This window comes from Oncorhynchus clarkii, chromosome 30 (genome assembly GCF_045791955.1).
Source record: "Oncorhynchus clarkii lewisi isolate Uvic-CL-2024 chromosome 30, UVic_Ocla_1.0, whole genome shotgun sequence".
Taxonomy (NCBI): domain Eukaryota; kingdom Metazoa; phylum Chordata; class Actinopteri; order Salmoniformes; family Salmonidae; genus Oncorhynchus; species Oncorhynchus clarkii.
Genome location: NC_092176.1, coordinates 10,314,326 through 10,337,472, shown reverse-complemented (window position 1 = coordinate 10,337,472; position 23,147 = coordinate 10,314,326). Strand labels below are relative to the sequence as shown.

At 43.8% G+C, this 23,147-nt stretch overlaps 1 protein-coding gene across 3 annotated transcripts in view; it reads left to right on the top strand.

Annotated features, from left to right (window-relative positions):
- Positions 1-23,147, top strand: part of LOC139389876 (3',5'-cyclic-AMP phosphodiesterase 4D-like) — a 286,348-nt gene that overhangs the window by 93,633 nt on the left and 169,568 nt on the right. Inside the window, exon 1 of one of the 3 annotated variants that reach the window (XM_071136882.1) lies at positions 10,951-11,066. The exons of the other annotated variants lie outside the window; for them this stretch is intronic. Coding sequence (XP_070992983.1) covers positions 11,011-11,066 — 56 coding nt within the window. The 5' untranslated portion in view covers positions 10,951-11,010. Of the gene's footprint in view, positions 1-10,950; positions 11,067-23,147 lie in introns of those variants that run through there. 3 annotated transcript variants of the gene reach the window in all.

The window sequence follows — 23,147 nt, the reverse complement described above, 5'->3', positions numbered from 1 at the left end:
AAACATGCCCCATTCAAGAAATTTAGAACCAGGAACAGATATAGCCCTTGGTTCTCCCCAGACCTGACTGCCCTTAACCAACACAAAAACATCCTATGGCGTTCTGCATTAGCATCGAACAGCCCCCGTGATATGCAGCTGTTCAGGGAAGCTAGAAACCATTATACACAGGCAGTTAGAAAAGCCAAGGCTAGCTTTTTCAAGCAGAAATTTGCTTCTTGCAACACTAACTCAAAAAAGTTCTGGGACACTGTAAAGTCCATGGAGAATAAGAACACCTCCTCCCAGCTGCCCACTGCACTGAAGATAGGAAACACTGTCACCACTGATAAATCCACCATAATTGAAAATTTCAATAAGCATTTTTCTACTGCTGGCCATGCTTTCCACCTGGCTACTCCTACCCCTGTCAACAGCACTGCACCCCCAACAGCAACTCGCCCAAGCCTTCCCCATTTCTCCTTCTCCCAAATCCATTCAGCTGATGTTCTGAAAGAGCTGCAAAATCTGGACCCCTACAAATCAGCCGGGCTAGACAATCTGGACCCTTTCTTTCTAAAATTATCTGCCGAAATTGTTGCCACCCCTATTACTAGCCTGTTCAACCTCTCTTTCGTGTCGTCTGAGATTCCCATAGATTGGAAAGCAGCTGCGGTCATCCCCCTCTTCAAAGGGGGGGACACTCTTGACCCAAACTGCTACAGACCTATATCTATCCTACCATGCCTTTCTAAGGTCTTCGAAAGCCAAGTCAACAAACAGATTACCGACCATTTTGAATCTCACCATACCTTCTCTGCTATGCAATCTGGTTTCAGAGCTGGTCATGGGTGCACCTCAGCCACGCTCAAGGTCCTAAACGATATCTTAACCGCCATCGATAAGAAACATTACTGTGCAGCCGTATTCATTGATCTTGCCAAGGCTTTCGACTCTGTCAATCACCACATCCTCATCGGCAGACTCAACAGCCTTGGTTTCTCAAATGATTCCCTCGCCTGGTTCACCAACTACTTCTCTGATAGAGTTCAGTGTGTCAAATCGGAGGGTCTGTTGTCCGGACCTCTGGCAGTCTCTATGGGGGTGCCACAGGGTTCAATTCTTGGACCGACTCTCTTCTCTGTATACATCAATGAGGTCGCTCTTGCTGCTGGTGAGTCTCTGATCCACCTCTACGCAGACGACACCATTCTGTATACTTCCGGCCCTTCTTTGGACACTGTGTTAACAACCCTCCAGGCAAGCTTCAATGCCATACAACTCTCCTTCCGTGGCCTCCAATTGCTCTTAAATGCAAGTAAAACTAAATGCATGCTCTTCAACCGATCGTTGCCTGCACCTACCCGCCTGTCCAACATCACTACTCTGGACGGCTCTGACTTAGAATACGTGGACAACTACAAATACTTAGGTGTCTGGTTAGACTGTAAACTCTCCTTCCAGACCCATATCAAACATCTCCAATCCAAAGTTAAATCTAGAATTGGCTTCCTATTTCGCAACAAAGCATCCTTCACTCATGCTGCCAAACATACCCTTGTAAAACTGACCATCCTACCAATCCTCGACTTTGGCGATGTAATTTACAAAATAGCCTCCAATACCCTACTCAACAAATTGGATGCAGTCTATCACAGTGCAATCCGTTTTGTCACCAAAGCCCCATATACTACCCACCATTGCGACCTGTACGCTCTCGTTGGCTGGCCCTCGCTTCATACTCGTCGCCAAACCCACTGGCTCCATGTCATCTACAAGACCCTGCTAGGTAAAGTTCCCCCTTATCTCAGCTCGCTGGTCACCATAGCATCTCCCACCTGTAGCACACGCTCCAGCAGGTATATCTCTCTAGTCACCCCCAAAACCAATTCTTTCTTTGGCCGCCTCTCTTTCCAGTTCTCTGCTGCCAATGACTGGAACGAACTACAAAAATCTCTGAAACTGGAAACACTTATCTCCCTCACTAGCTTTAAGCACCAACTGTCAGAGCAGCTCACAGATTACTGCACCTGTACATAGCCCACCTATAATTTAGCCCTATCAACTACCTCTTTCCCAACTGTATTTAATTTATTTATTTATTTTGCTCCTTTGCACCCCATTATTTTTATTTTTTTCCCATTATTTTTATTTCTACTTTGCACATTCTTCCATTGCAAAACTACCATTCCAGTGTTTTACTTGCTATATTGTATTTACCTTGCCACCAAGGCCTTTTTTGCCTTTACCTCCCTTCTCACCTCATTTGCTCACATTGTATATAGACTTGTTTATACTTTATTATTGACTGTATGTTTGTTTTACTCCATGTGTAACTCTGTGTTGTTGTATCTGTCGAACTGCTTTGCTTTATCTTGGCCAGGTCGCAATTGTAAATGAGAACTTGTTCTCAACTTGCCTACCTGGTTAAATAAAGGTAAAATAAATAAAAATAAATAAATAAGAACATCCAATAGTCAAACGTATATGAAATGCAAATGGTATAGAGAAAAATAGTCCTATAAATACTATATTAACTGCAACCTAAAACCTCTTACCTTGGAATATTGAAGTCTCATGTTAAAAGGAACCACCAACTTTCATATGTTCTCATGTTCTGGGCAAGGAACTCAAACGTTAGCTTTTTTTACATGGCGCATATTGCACTTTTACTTCTCCAACACTTTGTTTTTGCACCAAATTGAACATGTTTCATTATTTATTTGAGGCTAAATTGATTTTTATTGATGTATTATATTAAGTTAAAATAAGTGTTCATTCAGTATTGTTGTAATTGTCATTATTACAAATAAATGAATACAAAAATCGGGCGATTAATCGGTATTGGCTTTTTTGGTCCTCCAATAATCGGTATCGTTATCGGCGTTGAAAAATCATAATCGGTCGACCTCTATTCTGGAGAGATATATTTTTAAAATTAGAAGCTCAAACTGTTTGGGCAAAAAGTTTTTAAAAGGTATGCTTTGCAAGCAATCTCTGCAGTAGATTGCAACTCCTCCCCATTTGGCAGTTCTATCTTGATGGAAAATATTGTATTTGTGGATGGAAATCTCCACATTTTTGGTGGCTTTCCTAAGCCAGGATTCAGACACGGCATGGACATCAATGTTGGCAGAGTCTGCTAAAGCAGTGAGTAAAACACACTTAGGGAGGAGGCTTCTGATGTTAACATGCATGAAACCAGGGCTTTTACGATTACAGAAGTCAACAAATCAAATCAAATCAAATCAAATCAAATTTTATTTGTCACATACACATGGTTAGCAGATGTTAATGCGAGTGTAGCGAAATGCTTGTGCTTCTAGTTCCGACAATGCAGTAATAACCAACAAGTAATCTAACTAACAATTCCAAAACTACTGTCTTGTACACAGTGTGAGGGGATAAAGAATATGTACATAAGGATATATGAATGAGTGATGGTACAGAGCAGCATAGGCAGATACAGTAGATGGTATCGAGTACAGTATATACATATGAGATGAGTATGTAAACAAAGTGGCATAGTTAAAGTGGCTAGTGATACATGTATTACATAAGGATACAGTCGATGATATAGAGTACAGTATATACGTATGCATATGAGATGAATAATGTAGGGTAAGTAACATTATATAAGGTAGCATTGTTTAAAGTGGCTAGTGATATATTTACATCATTTCCCATCAATTCCCATTATTAAAGTGGCTGGAGTTGAGTCAGTGTCAGTGTGTTGGCAGCAGCCACTCAATGTTAGTGGTGGCTGTTTAACAGTCTGATAGCCTTGAGATAGAAGCTGTTTTTCAGTCTCTCGGTCCCAGCGTTGATGCACCTGTACTGACCTCGCCTTCTGGATGATAGCGGGGTGAACAGGCAGTGGCTCGGGTGGTTGATGTCCTTGATGATCTTTATGGCCTTCCTGTGACATCGGGTGGTGTAGGTGTCCTGGAGGGCAGGTAGTTTGCCCCCGGTGATGCGTTGTGCAGACCTCACTACCCTCTGGAGAGCCTTACGGTTGAGGGCGGAGCAGTTGCCGTACCAGGCGGTGATACAGCCCGCCAGGATGCTCTCGATTGTGCATCTGTAGAAGTTTGTGAGTGCTTTTGGTGACAAGCCAAATTTCTTCAGCCTCCTGAGGTTGAAGAGGCGCTGCTGCGCCTTCTTCACAATGCTGTCTGTGTGAGTGGACCAATTCAGTTTGTCTGTGATGTGTATGCCGAGGAACTTAAAACTTGCTACCCTCTCCACTACTGTTCCATCGATGTGGATAGGGGGGTGTTCCCTCTGCTGTTTCCTGAAGTCCACAATCATCTCCTTAGTTTTGTTGACGTTGAGTGTGAGGTTATTTTCCTGACACCACACTCCGAGGGCCCTCACCTCCTCCCTGTAGGCCGTCTCGTCGTTGTTGGTAATCAAGCCTACCACTGTTGTGTCGTCCGCAAACTTGATGATTGAGTTGGAGGCGTGCGTGGCCACGCAGTCGTGGGTGAACAGGGAGTACAGGAGAGGGCTCAGAACGCACCCTTGTGGGGCCCCAGTGTTGAGGATCAGCGGGGAGGAGATGTTGTTGCCTACCCTCACCACCTGGGGGCGGCCCGTCAGGAAGTCCAGTACCCAGTTGCACAGGGCGGGGTCGAGACCCAGGGTCTCGAGCTTGATGACGAGCTTGGAGGGTACTATGGTGTTGAATGCCGAGCTGTAGTCAATGAACAGCATTCTCACATAGGTATTCCTCTTGTCCAGATGGGTTAGGGCAGTGTGCAGTGTGGTTGAGATTGCATCGTCTGTGGACCTATTTGGGCGGTAAGCAAATTGGAGTGGGTCTAGGGTGTCAGGTAGGGTGGAGGTGATATGGTCCTTGACTAGTCTCTCAAAGCACTTCATGATGACGGAAGTGAGTGATACGGGGCGGTAGTCGTTTAGCTCAGTTACCTTAGCTTTCTTGGGAACAGGAACAATGGTGGCCCTCTTGAAGCATGTGGGAACAGCAGACTGGTATAGGGATTGATTGAATATGTCCGTAAACACACCGGCCAGCTGGTCTGCGCATGCTCTGAGGGCGCGGCTGGGGATGCCGTCTGGGCCTGCAGCCTTGCGAGGGTTAACACGTTTAAATGTCTTACTCACCTCGGCTGCAGTGAAGGAGAGACCGCAAGTTTCCGTTGCAGGCCGTGTCAGTGGCACTGTATTGTCCTCAAAGCGGGCAAAAAAGTTATTTAGTCTGCCTGGGAGCAGGACATCCTGGTCCGTGACTGGGCTGGATTTCTTCCTGTAGTCCGTGATTGACTGTAGACCCTGCCACATGCCTCTTGTGTCTGAGCCGTTGAATTGAGATTCTACTTTGTCTCTGTACTGACGCTTAGCTTGTTTGATAGCCTTGCGGAGGGAATAGCTGCACTGTTTGTATTCGGTCATGTTACCAGACACCTTGCCCTGATTAAAAGCAGTGGTTCGCGCTTTCAGTCTCACACGAATGCTGCCATCAATCCACGGTTTCTGGTTAGGGAATGTTTTAATCGTTGCTATGGGAACGACATCTTCAACGCACGTTCTAATGAACTCGCACACCGAATCAGCGTATTCGTCAATGTTGTTGTCTGACGCAATACGAAACATGTCCCAGTCCACGTGATGGAAGCAGTCTTGGAGTGTGGAGTCAGCTTGGTCGGACCAGCGTTGGACAGACCTCAGCGTGGGAGCCTCTTGTTTTAGTTTCTGTCTGTAGGCAGGGATCAACAGAATGGAGTCGTGGTCAGCTTTTCCGAAAGGGGGGCGGGGCAGGGCCTTATATGCGTCGCGGAAGTTAGAGTAACAATGATCCAAGGTCTTTCCACCCCTGGTTGCGCAATCGATATGCTGATAAAATTTGGGGAGTCTTGTTTTCAGATTAGCCTTGTTAAAATCCCCAGCTACAATGAATGCAGCCTCCGGATAAATGGTTTCCAGTTTGCAAAGAGTCAAATAAAGTTCATTCAGAGCCAACGATGTGTCTGCTTGGGGGGGGATATATACGGCTGTGATTATAATCGAAGAGAATTCTCTTGGTAGATAATGCGGTCTACATTTGATTGTGAGGAATTCTAAATCAGGTGAACAGAAGGAGTGGAGTATAACTGCAGTATGCTGAAAATACTGTGTCCAAAATAAGTTTTTTTTACTTCAGTAATTTTGCAGTACACTGCAGTTATTCTGCAATTACTCCGTCCAAAATACCACAGTCGACAGCATTTACTGCATTTTCACTGCAGTTTCAAAAAGGAAATATTTATTTGTAAGGGTTGAACTTTTTAAATACCTGGTTTGTGTACCCATTCTTTTCTTAGCATTTACTGGGAAATATCCTAACTTGGAACATGTTACCTACCACTTTCCCCTACCCCTATTGCTGTCGGTCTTCATTCAACGCAACTGTGGAACTACTATAGTTCCACGGACTTCTTTTAGGTAAGATGCCCAGACAATAATTAATAGTTGAATGAACATACTGTATGAGAGCAAACACATCACGTTGAGCAAACACATCATTTTAAGTTGATTTCATTTTTTACTACTTTTTCACAAGCTAAGTTTGGGCCAACTAATTTGTTTTAGTTCAGTTAACACTTCGACCGAAAAGTTGAGTAAACAAAAAAAAAGTCTGTGGAACTAGTTACTTAATAATAATTTACAGTGTGGGTGAGGAAGGGTCATTGAATACAACTGCTACCTAGCTGACTGACAAACTAGGGTAGACCTGGGGCAATTGTAAAAGTTTATGTCTTTAAATATATTGCTCAAAGACCACCCGAACTAGGCCAGTCATTATTTTTATATTAGAAACTTACATCGGTCTCCTAATCATTCATACCATTTCTAGGTCTGTATATAAGACAATCGGATCACAATATTGATTTTAGGCTGAAAAGTCCCGTCGTTACGTTTGCCCTCGTGCCTAGGGGAATTGTAAAAGTATGTAACATATGTAACATGTAGAAATATACCAACTAAATTAACTTAACTTAAAAAAAACATGAATGTTTACTGTTAATCATATTATCATAGACATATGTAATGATTTGGCAAGAAATATATATGTATGTTTATGTACGTAACCAATATTTACAGTAACACCCATGTTTGTGCATGGCCATTCAGTTCCTCTCACATCATCTGAATAGTCTGATGGTGCCCAAATGATATCTGTTTACAACTTATTTGACACTCTACAGGACCACAAGGCTAATTACAATTTAACGCAGTTACAATTGCCCTCAACCCAGAAGTCTTGACCACAATAGTGGCACATGTCAATCATGTCAATGTTTAGCCAACATAAAGTGATGAAAATTATGCTAGTTTGAATTCTTGGACAATAATGCTCAGGACGGTAGTAAGAAAAATAGTGAGATATTTGGCTGTAACTTTTCAAGCAGGGAGAGAACCTAAATGGGCAATACTGTGTGAGTTTAATCACTCTATCTCGTTTCTGTTGGAGAAATTGAAAATGTTACAATTGCTCCCATTTTAACACTGTAGCATTAAAACACTTTCCCAGTTGTGATTTCTGTTGGTCTGTTGTAGTGACACTGTTTGGCCCAAAGGTGGTGCCTGTAAAGACTCTCACAGGCACCTGCAAACCTGAGTTACAGTGCTGAGGAGGATGATGATAATGATGATGAAGGTGATGGTGACAATGATGATGACGATGGCAATGGTGACAATGATGATGATGACGATGGTGGATGGATGGATGGTGACGATGGTTATGATAATGGTTGCTATGCTGAGGACAATGATGTTGATGATAGTGATGATTATGGGGTTATCATAATTAGAAGGAGGAGGAGGAGATGGAGACAGAGGATGAGTGTACAATACTGACTACACAAGACGTTTTAACATTTCAGTCTGCTATCATAATTGAACTCCTATATGTAGTCTATACTGCCTTGCTAATTCTGACCTTTAAAATGAACTGCCCTTATCTGCATAAAACTCAGTCGGTGATGCGCCACAGGTGCTCTGGACTGAAAGTGATTGTGTAATTTCCTGTGACATTCTGAGTTCATCTGCCTTTCCCCGAGTCGTTTCTCTCTGTAAATAGCCTGTAAGAGGAGGATGGACATGAGGAGGCTGCTTACCCGCTGTAAGTACCCAGAGAAGAGGCAGATCAGAGGGTGCATACTGTGTGCGTACAGTAGATGCTCCAAGAGATGTGGTTGAAAAGATGCTGCATGAAACGCTTTGAGCATCTAAAGGGTGCGGATATTCTTTTTCTTCTTCTCACAAGACATTAGCATACTCATGATTCTCACGGCATCTAGTCTCAGTCGCAAGATTAAAGATGAACCCAGCTATGGCTGGTCGAAGTGGTTGCTGTAAGACTTTGTAAATGCCAGTGTTCCTACTCTGAGGCTTTACTCTGTTATCTTTAGACTAGATATGGGTCTGCTCTTACAGAATGGCTTGTGGACAACAGAGGGATCAAGCTCAATATTGCTGGGTAGAGATGGGGTCAGCGAAATGGATTTATATGCTGGCCTCTTCAGTCCTTAGTCTCACCAATAATGTTCTCTCCACTCTCAATGGATGATAAACTGCTTCTACAGGAGTATGGAAGAACACAATGGAGGAACATATGAATAGCTGATCGCTTTGAGCCATCGCTAGATATCCAAGTAGGCTATACATGTTGATCAGCGGAAAAAGGAGCCTTCCTTTTTCACTAGATACTGTGATGTCTGAGGTATACATTATACAGTTTAACACCATTAGAGCCTCACATGTTCAATGGCCGCTATTTGAAAATGACATTGCTTTATCGCTAGGCAGTCAAAATGCCTGAATATCAGAGATAAAAGTCACGGAGGTAAGGGAAGAAAGAAAACATTAGTGGAGCGATTTGAAGGATAGAAGGAGAGAATGTGATCAGTCTGACACTATCTGAACAACAGAAGTGAGAGATGAGAGATGTTGGGAAGGGGGATGGCTTTTTTTCTAGGAACTAGATGAGAGATGACATCAGCTCCTCTTTAATGGTGAGCGGCTCAGTACAAGGGTGCATCTCAAGTCTGAAGAGGATTCCTCTCCTTGTCTTCTCCCCTTTGTCAAAGGTTAGGGCAGATGAAATCAAATTCATTATTACACATCCACCTGGTGAAGCACCTAACACGGCCGTACCCTGTCCTGATCCACTAATGTGTGTCCTGCTTCTAGTGGGCTGAGGGTTACTCAATAACTAATGTGTGTCCTGCTTCTAGTGGGCTGAGGGTTACTCAATAACTAATGTGTGTCCTGCTTCTAGTGGGCTGAGGGTTACTCAATAACTAATGTGTGTCCAGCTTCTAGTGGGCTGAGGGTTACTCAATAACTAGTGGGTGCTTTTAGTGCTGTCTGCTGCACTACCTGACAAGTGATCCAGGAGTAACCTACGCCCTTCACTCTCATTTCTCTGTTTACACACACACACACGCACGCACGCACGCACGCACGCACGCACGCACGCACACACACACACACACACACACACACACACACACACACACACACACACACACACACACACACACACACACACACACACACACACACACACACACACACACACACACACACACACACACACACACACACACACACACACACACACACACATGCATTTTCACTCATGTGCATATACTGTACCCATACATATGCATACTGTCCACACCCAGCCTTGCCCTGTCACACAACCATGTCTCATCTCATCTTAAAAGACACTTACTCTTTGTCTTTCTTTCTCCCTGTCTTTCTATCACTCCATCACTCAATCTCCTTTCTCTTCCCTGATCATTGTCCACACACACTCTCCAACACACACACAACCTTGTTCTGATCATTACGTATAGCCTACTCTTTGTCTCACACACACATTCACATACACATCCTCCCGCTGCGTCGGAGCAGAATTTCCTAGGCAACCATAGCGTGGATTAGAGGAGAGGAGAGCTATAACTGTGGCAGTGCTGTACTGGGCTCTGACGCTCAGCGTTGCTCCAGAGGATCATTAGCACACAGACAGCCTGCAGTCTACACCAGGCTCTGCTAGGCACCAGAGGAGAGGCAGGGTAGGGCTGCGCTGGACTGGGCTGTTGCACTGGACTCTACTGTACTGGCTTACAAGGCTGGACTGCGACAGGACTGCACAACACCAAACTGGACTGGACTGGGTTACTGCACTGGAATAGGTCTGCATTTTCCTGGGCTTGGCTGTAACAAACTGTTCTACAGAGCTTTGCTGTGCATGACCGGACTGGGCTGCATTGGACTAGGTTGCACCTCACTGGCTTACATGTCTGTGCCGTGCCTGGCTGGGTAACAGTACATTAAAGAGCTGGGAAAGACGAATCCCCCTTTCACTCTCCTCCTTCGCTCCATCCCTTCTCTCTCTTTGTCACACCTTCACAGCAACAGCTCTCAGTCCTCTCCAGCAGAAGAACAGAACAGACCTGAACATACGCATCCATCCATCAGCTGGAGAAGGAGAGAGACGGAAAGAGAACAAGAGTATTCTTTCATTTTCTATTTTTCTTTTTGTGGTGAATTCTGAATTCTTTGTTCAGTAAAAAAAAAATAAGAAAAGAGGACTAGAGTTGAGAGTTTCCAATGCCTCTCCCGTGGGGTTTTGTATTGGAGATTTGGCACGTTGTTTAACTGCAGACATCTTAGCGGACTGCTGTGGACGGTCACTAGCTGTTCCAGACTGTTACTGTCGTATACGGTCCTCCTGGTTGACTGGCTGTCGTATACAGTCATTCAACTGTTTCTGGTGGTGGTATACCCAGGTTGGGCATGGCCCAGCAGGCTGGCATGGGGGTTGGGGTGGCAGTTGGCGTAGGGGTGGACACCCTGGCAGTGCCCCCCATGGCCAAACATATCGGTCTGAACGAGGACCTGGTGAAGATCCTGAGAGAGAACCTGCTGCAGCCGGAGAGGACCCGGGGCCACCGCCGCTCGCCCTCCTCCATCTCCCCCCGCCTCTCCCCCCGGAACTCCCCTCGCCTGCTCCGCCGCATGATGATCAACAACAACAACCACAAACAGAGGAGGTTCACCGTCGCACACACATGGTGAGGGAATGGAGGTACTGTAGACAGGCTAGCAGATCTGCTGGAATGCTTGTGGACTTGTGTGTGTTTGTTTGTCTGTGAGTGTGTCTCACACTGTGCCCAACCTTCAAAAATTAAAACACTGTATGTCTTCGTGTGTATGCAAATGCACAATTTAAAGGACTTGTATGTAGGACACTTCCCACCTACCACATTTGATTCCTTGGAAGTTTTTAGGTTGCAGGGAGGTTCTGAGAATGTTTTACTGTGGTTCCTTGAAAGTTTTCCTGGGAGGTTTTATAGAAGCTGTACGAACAGAAATTAGGTTATTTAGAGGTTTTTGAATAACTTCCTCTGAATGTTTATATAAGACTTGTAATAACACTTGTAGCTTATTTTGGTGTAACTTTTTAAAAACTCCAAGCACAGATATGACAAATGGAAATTCATGCATTAACCATGCAAACACATTTGTTTTCTTTTGTGGCATGGCATCAGTGAGATTCAAACCTATAATCTTCTGTTCTCTATCCATGGAATTAGTCCACTTCACAGCCAGGATGGAGCTAGCATATCATGTTTTTGTAAGCATATAAAGCTGTTCATTGTAGTCTATTCAAAGAGACCCCATTTCAAAGGAGACAAGCACTCATTAATGTTCTCTGAACGATTTAAGAACATTACTTTAAATTGAACCATAAAGAACCTGTAGGAAACGTTATGCTGAAGGACTGAAATTCCCACTGAAGAACATTCATTTTGTAACTTTCTCGGAATAATTTAAGAACGTGACTTTAAATAGAATCATGAGGAAACCTGCAGGAAACGTTATGCTGAAGTACTGAAATTCCCAAAGAAGAACGTCGTTTCTTCATGTTTTCTGAACTATTTGAGAACATTACCAATGTCAAACAGCTGGAGAACGTTCCTAGAACAACATTGAAATGAAATTTAACCATGTTTAAACCTGTAGGAAACGTTATGCTGAAATACCGAAATTGCCACAGAAGAACGTTGTTTCTTAATATTTTCTGAACTATTTGAGAACATTACCAATGTCAAACCAGCTGGAGAACGTACCTAGAACAACATTGAAATTAAAGGTAACCATGTTTGAACTTTTAGGAAATGTTCTGTTAAAAAAATGAAATACCAAGAAAATATATTTTTATATAGTTCCTTAAAAGCAACTTTTTTTGTCAAATTCCTTCAAATTTAAGGAACTTGGCAAAAAAACATTATTTTCTTGCTAAGAATGTTCCGAAGCCAAGCAACTGTCCTGCACCATTCCCAGAAAGTTGTGGGAAGGTTGTATGCAAAATAACCAGAGGACGTTGTTAATTTGGGTGTGTGTGATATTAGATAAACTGTTTGAGTTTTAAATTATCTTCTTTGTTTGTTGTTTGTTTTAAAAGCTTTGTATTCTCAGTGTGTGTGTGTGTGTGTGTGTGTGTGTGTGTGTGTGTGTGTTTGTGGTAGTGTACTAAATCAAATCAAATTGTATTTGTCGCATGCGCTGAAATCAACAGGTGGAGACTTTAATGTGAAATGCTTAGTTACAAGCCCCCAACTATGCAGTTCAAGAAATAGAGTTCTGAAAATATTTACTAAATAAACTAAAGTAAAAAATAATATAAAGAGTAACACAATAAAATAACAGTAATTAGGCTACAGTATATACATGGGGTACCGGTACCGAGTCAACATACAGCGTACAGGTTAGTTGCAGTAATTTGCACATGTATGTAGGGATAAAGTGACTATGCATAGATAATAACAGCGAGTAGAAGCAGTGTGGGGGAGTGTCAATGTAAATAGTCCGGGTGGCCATTTGATTGGACCATTTTTTGGGCCTTCCTCTGACACCGCATAGTATATAGGTCCTAGATTGCAGGAAGCTTGACCCCAGTGATGTACTGGGCCGTACACACTACCCTCTATAGTGCCTTGTGGTCGGAGGCTGAGCAGTTGCGATACCAGGCAGTTATGCAACCCATCAGGATGCAACGGTGCAGCTGTAAAACCTTTTGAGGATCTGAGGACCCATGCCAAATCTTTTCAGTCTCCTGAGGGGGAATAGGTTTTGTCGTGACACTCTTCACAGCTGTCTTGGTGTGCTTGGACCACGTTAGTTTGTTGGTGATGTGAACGCCAAGGAACTTGAAGCTCTCAACCTGCTCCACTACAGCCCCGTCGATGAGAATAGGGGCGTGCTCGGTCCTCCTTTTCCTGTAGTCCACAATCATGTCATTTGTCTTGATAACGTTGAGGGAGAGGTTGTTGTCATTGCACCACACAGTCAGGTCTCTGACCTCCTCCCTATAGGCTGTCTCATCGTTGTTGGCGATCCGGCCTACCACTGATATGCCATCAACAAACTTAATGATGTATGTTGGAGTCGTGCCTGGCTGTGCAGTCATGAGTGAACAGGGAGTAGAGGAGGGGGCTGAGCACACACCCCTGAGGGGCTCCCGTGTTAAGGATCAGCGTGGCGGATGTGTTGTTACCTACCCTTACCACCTGGGGAGGGGGGGGGGGGGGGGCTGTCAGGAAGTCCAGGATCCAGTTTCAGAGGGAGGTGTTTAGTTCCAGGGTCCTTAGCTTAGTGATGAGCTTTGAGGGCACTATGGTGTTGTACGCTGAGCTGTAGTCAATGGATAGCATACTCACATAGGTTTTCCTTTTGTCCAGGTGTGAAAGGGCAGTGTGGAGTGCAATAGAGATTACATCTGATGTGGATCTGTTGGTGCGGTATGCTAATTTGAGTGCGTCTAGGGTTTCTGGGATAATGGTGTTGATGACGTGAGTGCTACTGGTCAGTAGTCATTTAGGCAGGTTACCTTAGTGTTCTTGGGCACAGGGAATATGGTGGTCTGCTTGAAACATATTGGTATTACAGATTCAGACAGAGAGAGGTTGAAAATGTCAGTGAAGACACTTGCCAGTTGGTCAGCGCATGCTCGGAGTTCACATCCTGGTATTCCGTCTGGCCCTGCGGCCTTGGGAATGTTGACCTGTTTAAATTGTCTTACATCGGCTGCGGAGAGCGTGATCACACAGTCGGCCGGAACAGCTGATGCTCTCATGCATGTTTCAGCGTTACTTGTCTCAAAGCGAGCATAGAAGTTATTTAGCTCATCTGGTAGGCTCGTGTCACTGGGCAGCACTCGGCTGTGCTTCCCTTTGTAGTCTGTAATAGTTTGAAAGTCCTGCCACATCCGACTCTCGTCGGAGCCGGTGTAGTATGATTCGATCTTAGTCCTGTATTGCCGCTTTGCCTGTTTGATGGTTCGTCGGAGGGCATAGCGGGATTTCTTATAAGCTTCCAGGTTAGAGTCCCGCTTCTTGAAAGCGTCAGCTTTACCATTTAGCTCAGTGTGAATGTTGCTTGTAATCCATGGCTTCTGGTTGGGGTATGTATGTACAGTCACTGTGAGGATGACGTCCTCGATGCACTTATTGATGAAGCCAGTGATGGATGTGGTGTACTTCTCAATGCCATCGGAAGAATCCCGGAACATATTCCAGTCTATGCTAGCAAAACAGTCCTGTAGTTTAGCATCTGCTTCATCTGACCACTTTTTTATAGACCTAGTCACTGGTGCATCCTGCTTTGTATCCATCTATGTGTGTGGAGTAAAGGTGGTCTGAAATGTTTTTCCCTCTGGTTGCACAATCAACATGTTGATAGAAATGAGGTAAAACTGATTTAAGTTTCCCTGCATTAAAGTCCCCAGCCACCAGGAGCGCCACCTCTGGATGAGCGTTTTCCTGTTTGCTTATAGAGGTATACAGCTCATTGAGTGCGGTTTTAGTGACAACATCGGTCTGTGGTGGTATGTAGACAGATACAAAAAATACAGATGAAAACTCTCTAGGTAGATAGTGTGGTATACAGCTTATCATGAGATACTCTACCTCAGGTGAGCAAAACCTTGAGACTTCCTTAGATATCGTGCACCAGCTGTTGTTTACATATATGCATAGGCCCCCGCCCCGTGTCTTCCCAGAGGCTGCTGTTAGAGTACCGATAGAATGTGTAACCCGCCAGCTATGTTCTTAATGTCGTCGTTCAGCCACAACTCGGTGAAACATAAGATATTACAGTTTTTTAATGTCCCATTGGTAGGATATACGTGCTTTCAGTTTATTCAATTTATTTTCCAGTGATGAACGTAAGCTAGCAGGATGGAAGGCAAACGCAAATAAGCCTCTTGTCGCCTGATCCTCACAAGGCACCCTGATCTTTTCCCGCGAAATCTCATTTTCCTTCTCCAGCGAATGACGGGGATCTGGGCCTGGTCGGTGTCTGTAGTATACCCCTCCCGTCCGACTCATTGAAGAAAAACTCTTCGTCCAATTTGAGGTGAGTAATCGCAGTTCTGATGTCCAGAAGCTCTTTTCGGTCATAAGAGCATAAACATTATGTACAAAACAAGTTACGAACAACTCGAAAAAACACACAAAATAGCATGGTGGTTAAGAGTCGAAAAGACGGCAGCCATCCCCCCAGCACCATCGTCAGCTGATGATTAAGTTGTGTTTTCCCACTAAGCCGTTTCTCAACTTGTCAACATAATTACTGTTACCCAGGGGCGGACTTGGATAATAATTCGGCCCTGGCATTTTATCTACACCAGCCCACATCACTGTGCCAACTCATTTTACCCTGGTGTCTCTGGTGCCACTAACTTTTACAGTGGGTGGCACCAGCCCACGATTTGGTCGGACCCATGTCATGAGTAATTGAGGTAACAGTGTCTTATAAAGTAATTCACAGTGCTTTATTAAGAAGTATGATACATAGATTACTGGGGTATTCAATACATAAGTTGTTTCATCTAACACAGGAATGAATGATTCAACCTAATCCAGTGATTATGAATTTCAGCTTGACAATTAGACTATAGTTGCTATATTTTACTGTAACGTTGGGTGAGTGATGGGTGTGGAGTCAGACGCAGAGAGCAAAAGTAAACGGGAAAAACGCTTTAATGTCCTCTACAAAGTAACAGGTCCAAACATGGGTGAAGCCCTAAACACAGGTGCAAACAAACCCAAAACCTTAGTTACAAAAACCCGGACAGCGAAAACCCAAAAGACAACGATAACCACAAACGTAACAATAACAACAAGCCAGCACAAACACCAGCGGGCTAAACAAACTTAAATAACACTCATCCCAAACAAGGAACAGGTGAAAACAATTAGACAAAAACAAACTAAAAGGAAAAAGGGATCGGTGGTAGCTAGTAGACCGGCGACGACGAGCACCGAGCGCCACCCGAACAGGAAGGGGAGCCACCTTCGGTGGTATTCGTGACATTTACTGGCAAAACAGGACTCTAAAATGGACTCTAACTAGATATCTAACTCTAAATATAATACCCACTGATAATAGCCTTGTATTCATCCAACAGTTAATGTAATGTCACCCAAAAATATTTGCTACTACCCATGAGACCTATTATGCCTATGCCTTTGCAATGGCCGGTGTACATTTTGCGGGACCTCAGCCTATCAGAAAACCAGGCCGACCCACCAAAGGCTCATTATATATTAGTATAACATGGAAATTGTGAAATATCATTAAAAATAAATAAATAATATCACTTTTTCCATTGTATTATTTTTATATTAAGAAAATGTTGGTGTGTGTCTCAATTTTGACCAGCCCACCCAACTAAAAACTAATCCAGCCCATCTGGCATTTGCCAGAATTGCCACATGGCCAATCCAAACATGCCGTTAACAGTCATAACATCCATGGCACTGTATGTGTCAGTGGGAGGCTGCTGAGGGGAGGACAGCTCATAATAATGACTGGAACAGAGCGAATTGAATGGCATATTTGATACCATTCCACTTATTCCACCCCAGCCAATACCTCGAGCACGTCCTCCCCAATTAAAGGGCCACCAACCTCCTGTGGTATGTCTGTTGTGTGTGTGTGTGTGTGTGTGTGTGTGTGTGTGTGTGTGGGTGTGTGTGTGTGTGTGTGTGTGTGTGTGTGTGTGTGTGTGTCCGTGCATGCATGTGTCTGTATGTGGGGGTGTAAGAGAGAGACAGAGAATTGGGAGAATGCAGTAAAAAAATAAGGGATTAAAAATGAGTTTTGTTATGAAAGTACCTGCTATATATTCTATCCTGGCTGCTCGATGGGTTTATGCTTTAAACGACAACTATCCCATGACAGTTGTTGTTATGCCATAGACGACATGCTATAAACAATACTATTCACCTTTGTGTTGTATTTTTGATACATCTCTTCTTCCATCACCTCGTAAGTGTGGAGCTGCAGTTGCTGAAAAAATGAGTCTCCTATCTATCCCTGTCTGCCTCCCCTGCCTTTTACCATCCTCTCCCCCTCCCATCCTCCCTCCTCTCCTCTCTTCCCCCCTCTTCCCTCTCTCCTCCACGGAACCTCTCCAAGGCCATCTTTTATGTGATTCAAATCCCATTTATTCAACATTTCACCATCCTGTTCCCCGTTAATCTTCTTTCTCTTCTCTATTTCCCCCGCCTCTTCTTCCCCCTTCTCTCATCTTCCTTTTCTCTCCCGACTCTTTCCTCCCCCTCACCTCTCCCCCTCTGTCCTCTGCGCACTTCCTTTTCTCGCTCCATTTCTATCCTTCCTTCCCCTCTCCTTCTCTCCTTTCTCCATTCTCCCCTCCCCCTTCTGTCCCTTCCCATCCATTCTCTCTTCTCCCATTCTTCCTCATCTCTACCCACCCCTTCTCCCCCTCCCATCCCTCATTTTCCTCCTCTTGATGTGATGGAACTAATTCTTCTGAGAGAGATGAGTGGGATTTGGGAGCTCTAGCCAGGATTTGCTATTGCCTTCCTTAGCTTTTCTCCATCTTAAATTTCACACTGACTTCAGAGGGAGAGAGCGAGAGAGAGAGAGAGAGAGCTAGCGCATAACGTTCTGAGAACTATGTTTCTTGGAGCTTGGTGAAAGCATGGTTGTCATGTGGTTATTCTGGATACAACCATCGCACAACTTTCTGGGAACGGTGCTGGATAATTGCTTGGCTTTGGAACATTCTCAGCACATTTAATTAACTTGACAGAAACATTTTATTTTCTTGGTATTTTATTACTTTAACAGAACATTTCCTAAAAGTTCAAACATGATTACATTTCATTTCAATTTTGGTCTCCATTTCAGTACTCAAGCATAACGTTTGCTACAGGTTTCCTCGCGGTTCTATTTAAAGTCATGTTTTCAAATTGTTCGAGGACATTAAGAAAACCTTCCATAAAAACCACAAGAAAACGTTAGTAAGGTTTAGAGAACGTTCTAAGAATGTTATTCAAAAACATATACGTTCCATTCTCAACAATCCTCTATCTTGTCAAGTGTATTGGCCGCGCCCACTAATTGATTGTCACAATGAAAAAGAAATATGCTTGCCTCCCAACCGTTTTTTAGATAATTGTCACATTGTCAAATTTTTAAGGCCTCACCCAAAATGACAATTATGAGTTCTCCCAAATGGATTAAAAATTCGAATAGTTTGCCTAATTTCTGTTTATGTGACAAAACAAGCAATCTATAGTGTAGAGATGTAAGGATTGACGCTGGTAGAGACGAGAAGCAGGTACAGGGAGTGAACATTTAATAGCAATGGACATGGAACAGGACAGGACAGCGTCTGGACATGAACACATAACGACATTAATGCTGACATAGGGCACAAACTGGGGAGTAGACAGTTATAGACGGGGCAATCAACAAAGGGAAAGAGTCCAGGTGAGTCCAATGAGCGCGGCTGCGTGTAATGATGGTGACAGGTGTGCGTAATTAAGGGCAGCCTGGTGCCCTCGGGAGCAGGCTTGACAGTACCCCCCCCACCTGGGCGAGCCTGACGGGCCGGCCGAGGCATGGGCGCTGGAAAAGCCGTTTGGGGCGTAGAAGCCAGGCGATCCGGCAGAGGCATGGGAGCCTGGCAAGCCGGCTCAGGCGTGGGAGCCTGATGATCCGGCTGAGGCGTGGTAGCCTGATGGGCCGGCTGAAGCATGACGTGGGGTGGGCGCCTGCCGAGCCCACCAAGGCAAGAAGACCTCTCGAGCCAGCTAAGGCGTAACCCGATGAGTTAGCTGAGGGACACCCGGTTCCCTCAGCGACAGCACACGGACCCGACGTCACCAACCAAAACAAGAACCCCAAAATCTTTTAGTGGTGTCAGCATTCTTGTAAGGATTGACGCTGGTAGAGACGAGAAGCAGGTACAGGGAGTGAACATTTAATAGCCAACGGACACAGGACAGGACAGCGTCTGGACATGAACACATAACGACATTAATGCTGACATGGGGAGCAAATGGGGGAGCAGACAGTTATAGACAGGGCAATCAACAAAGGGATGGAGTCCAGGTGAGTCCAATGAGCACTGCTGCGCGTAATGATGGTGACGGGTGTTCGGAATGCAGGGCAGCCTGGCGCCCTCGAGCGCCAGAGAGGGAGAGTAGGAGCAGGCGTGACAAGAGAATCATTGTACCATCTAAACCACTGTGAAATATATTTTCAATAACCATAAATGTTGTATTTTCAGGTGTTTGGAAGTAAAAGGTTCAAAAACAGAAGTTAAGAACAGGAAGCATAGAAATAATGCACATAGAACAGATCTACCGCTTATTAGACTTGCTTTCAATGAGAATGACAGGTCTAGAAACTCACATTTCTATGTGAATTTGTTCAGGTCGCTCCCCCCCCAAAAGTTACATATTGCAGCTTTAACACGAGCACTGCTGGGCTTTGAGGGACCACCCTTAAAGCTAATGAGCAGTCATTCTGACTGGAACATTCTAACAGTGTAATAAATACATTTTCTATATGCTATCCCAAAAATAATAATTTGGTTGTGTACACTGAGTGTACCAAACATTAGGAACACCTTCTTAATATTGAGTTGCATACCCTTTTTCCCCTCAGAATTGTCTCAATTCATCATAGCATGGACTCGAAAGCGTTCCACAGGGATGCTGGCCCATGTTGACTCCAATGCTTCCCACAGTTGTGTCAAGTTGGCTGGATGTCCTTTGGGTGGTGGACCATTCTTAATACACACAGGGAACTGTTGAGCGTGAAAACAGCATTTCCTTTTTTTACACAAAGCGGTGGGCCTGGCACTTACTACCATACCGATTCAAAGGCACTTAAATCTTTTGACCTGCCCATTCACCAGCTTAAACATCCTTCTTTCACCGGTCTCCTTCCCTTTCATGTAGACTATTTGGAGTGTATTAAACAGGTGACATCAACAAGGGATCATGGCGTTCTCCTGGATTCAACTGGTCAGTCTAGGTCATGGAAAGAGCATGTTTTGTGCACTCAGTGCAGGGGCGCAACTTTGGTTTTAGAAGTGGGTAGGACATAAATTCTTATTTTTTATTTTTATATTTTTACCAGTCGCAAAAACACACCAAACAGCCTACCCGACCACACGGAGGCGTAACGCATGGTCCTAATGCACCCAGTTGCCTCGTTTTGTATCACATTCCAATAATAAGAAATGAAATGAAATGCAATTTCAGAATGTTGGGGGGATATTTTGTCCCCAGGGAAAGTTGCACCCTTGACTCAGTGTAAGTGTCGAGATGACAGCAGTCAAAAATAGTCAATTATTGTCAGCTCGTCCTTGTGTGTGTCTTCACGAAATGGCATCAGTTGGGTTTCATTTAGCTGTTATTCCTTGTCCTAACAGTTGACACAATTTCCGTCACTTTCACTTGCGTGACACTTTGACATACCATTGCTTGGTTGTAGTGCGTAATAGTGTCCGGTTTTCTCTTTGTGTCCTTGTCTTCTTGTCATTCTTCAGCACTGTGCAAGTGTTTTATTCTGCGCAGGGAGCTCCCGTCTCACTTTGTTCATGGTGCCGGCCAGTCTTCTTTGCAAGCAACTTGTTTTCCAATGACAGTGAAGTGAAGAACTTGTCCACGCTGACATGAATTCCCTTGCCAACGTAAGGTTCCACAAGCCTCATCACCACATTCTCTGACACTTTCTCACCTGCTGCCCGATGTGGATATTTTCCCAGAAATTGGAAGCTATTCAGCATGTACAAATATGCAGGCTCTCACTGTGAGAGTAGACTGAACATGCTGTGATTTGGTGGACTTTTTAAAGATTGGAATTAGAATGGATCAATACAATAGAATGGCCTGCCCTGTTCTTCATTCACAATTGGTGATTACATAATTAGGCACCGTTTGCTCCCCCTCGCTCATCAACCCATTCTCCCACTTTCTCGCCATCATACTTTACATAATTTATTTCATCTGTTGTTATATGTGTGAAATTAGTTTATTTATAGTTTAGGTTTAGTTTCGAGGCAATTATCTGGGTGATTATCAGCTAGGAAATGCACTTTCAACAGTCGGAATAAGGAGCGGAGCAGGCCCAACTGTTGCAAGAAGGAGGGGTAACGTGGAAAACCATAAAAAAAACATGCCTTCCTAAAACTGGCATCACTCCAGTTTTGTTTGTGATATTACGATTCTAACACCGACAGACTTATTCAGACTTATTTAGGGAAAGTCAAGGATGGAGGAGGGCATGACTCAAAAAATGGCAGAGTAAAACCCCCCCAAAAATCCTGAGCAGTCAAAATGACTGCTTTAGTGAAGAAGAAGAGAACAGGCGGGAAAAAAACAGTTGATCGCTAATTCCAGCGAGGACCATGAAAAAACGTCTATCTGGAGCTCGTCTGAGAGGTTGTCTTCTGAGCCCACACCCTCTATGTACTTATGTGCTGATTGGTTTTGGTTCTGTCCACTATAGTGCTGTCCAGTTAGAATGTGATGTTGAGACCTATTATTGTAACTTGGTCATCACAGACACGCGGACCCAGCTTCTTCTGTTTGAAGATGTTTTATATGATTGCGTAGGTCTTAAAAGGAAGGAACAATACAATCACGAGGACCCCGTTATAAGATACTAAGACATACACATACAGCATGCAATAATAGTAAAGAGATTACATAAAACTATCCCGAGAGGAATGTACTGTGCACTCGCTGACACACAGAAAGAACTAGAAGGCATTATAGGAACTCCTATAATCTGCACAATTGTGCCAGCTACCAAAATAATAACATCTAAAGCTATCCGTCATGCAGCAGTAGCATGCAAATACTGTAAACATCGCTAAGGGACTGTACGTTATTTATATTGAGGGATAGCTGGTGAAAATTGGACCTCTCTGAAATGAAAATGAATGGCCCTCCCTTCAATAAAATCTATTGTTTACCTTACCCTTCCTGAACCCAAAATATTAATGAAAACATAAAGTAGATATCAGAGAACATGTCTACTGTTTACCCTCACTCCTAGGACAGACCTGAGCCTTTAGATATGCAGTTTTAGAAACTGTTCTTTGTTTTGCAAGCATTAGCCTGCATGGCAAAGTAGCCAGAAGGTTGTGGATTCACATTCCACCGCGGACAATTGCAGGGGTGAAAAGATACCCATGATATTAAAAGCACTGGATGAATCTATCATCTTATTTGCAGACCGAGAAAATTCTACATTTCTTTAATGACTGGAGAATCTTGTAATACCACAACAGAGCAGGACAGCGAATGAGCGCATGCTGCAACACCAGAGAGGTTTTGATTTCTATACAGGCTATTGTTTTAAGAGAGGATAGTCTAGGTTTGGAACAGAGCTACAGTCGTCTATCAGCTGTAAAACTGTAGGTCAACAGAACCAGTTACAACTGAAGTATCTGACCATCAATGAATTCGAGAAAAATACATTAGTTTGTAAAACAGCAGCTGCATATCATCAGGTAGGCCGATATGCACTTGTAACTTTTTTAATCCGGAAACTATCATTTTCAAATGTATTACATTTTGGTCCGTGATGTTGTCGTGACAAAGTAGATTTGTGTTAACTGTGATTTGTGCATGGGCATATTAAAGCATCTGCTAGGCTATATTAACAAACCGTGCTTCTACACCTGCATTGCTTGCTGTTTGGGGTTTTAGGCTGGGTTTCTGTACAGCACTTTGAGATGTCAGCTGATGTAAGAAGGGCTATATAAATACATTTGATTTTATTTGATATCATTTTCACTCATTCATCTTATACAA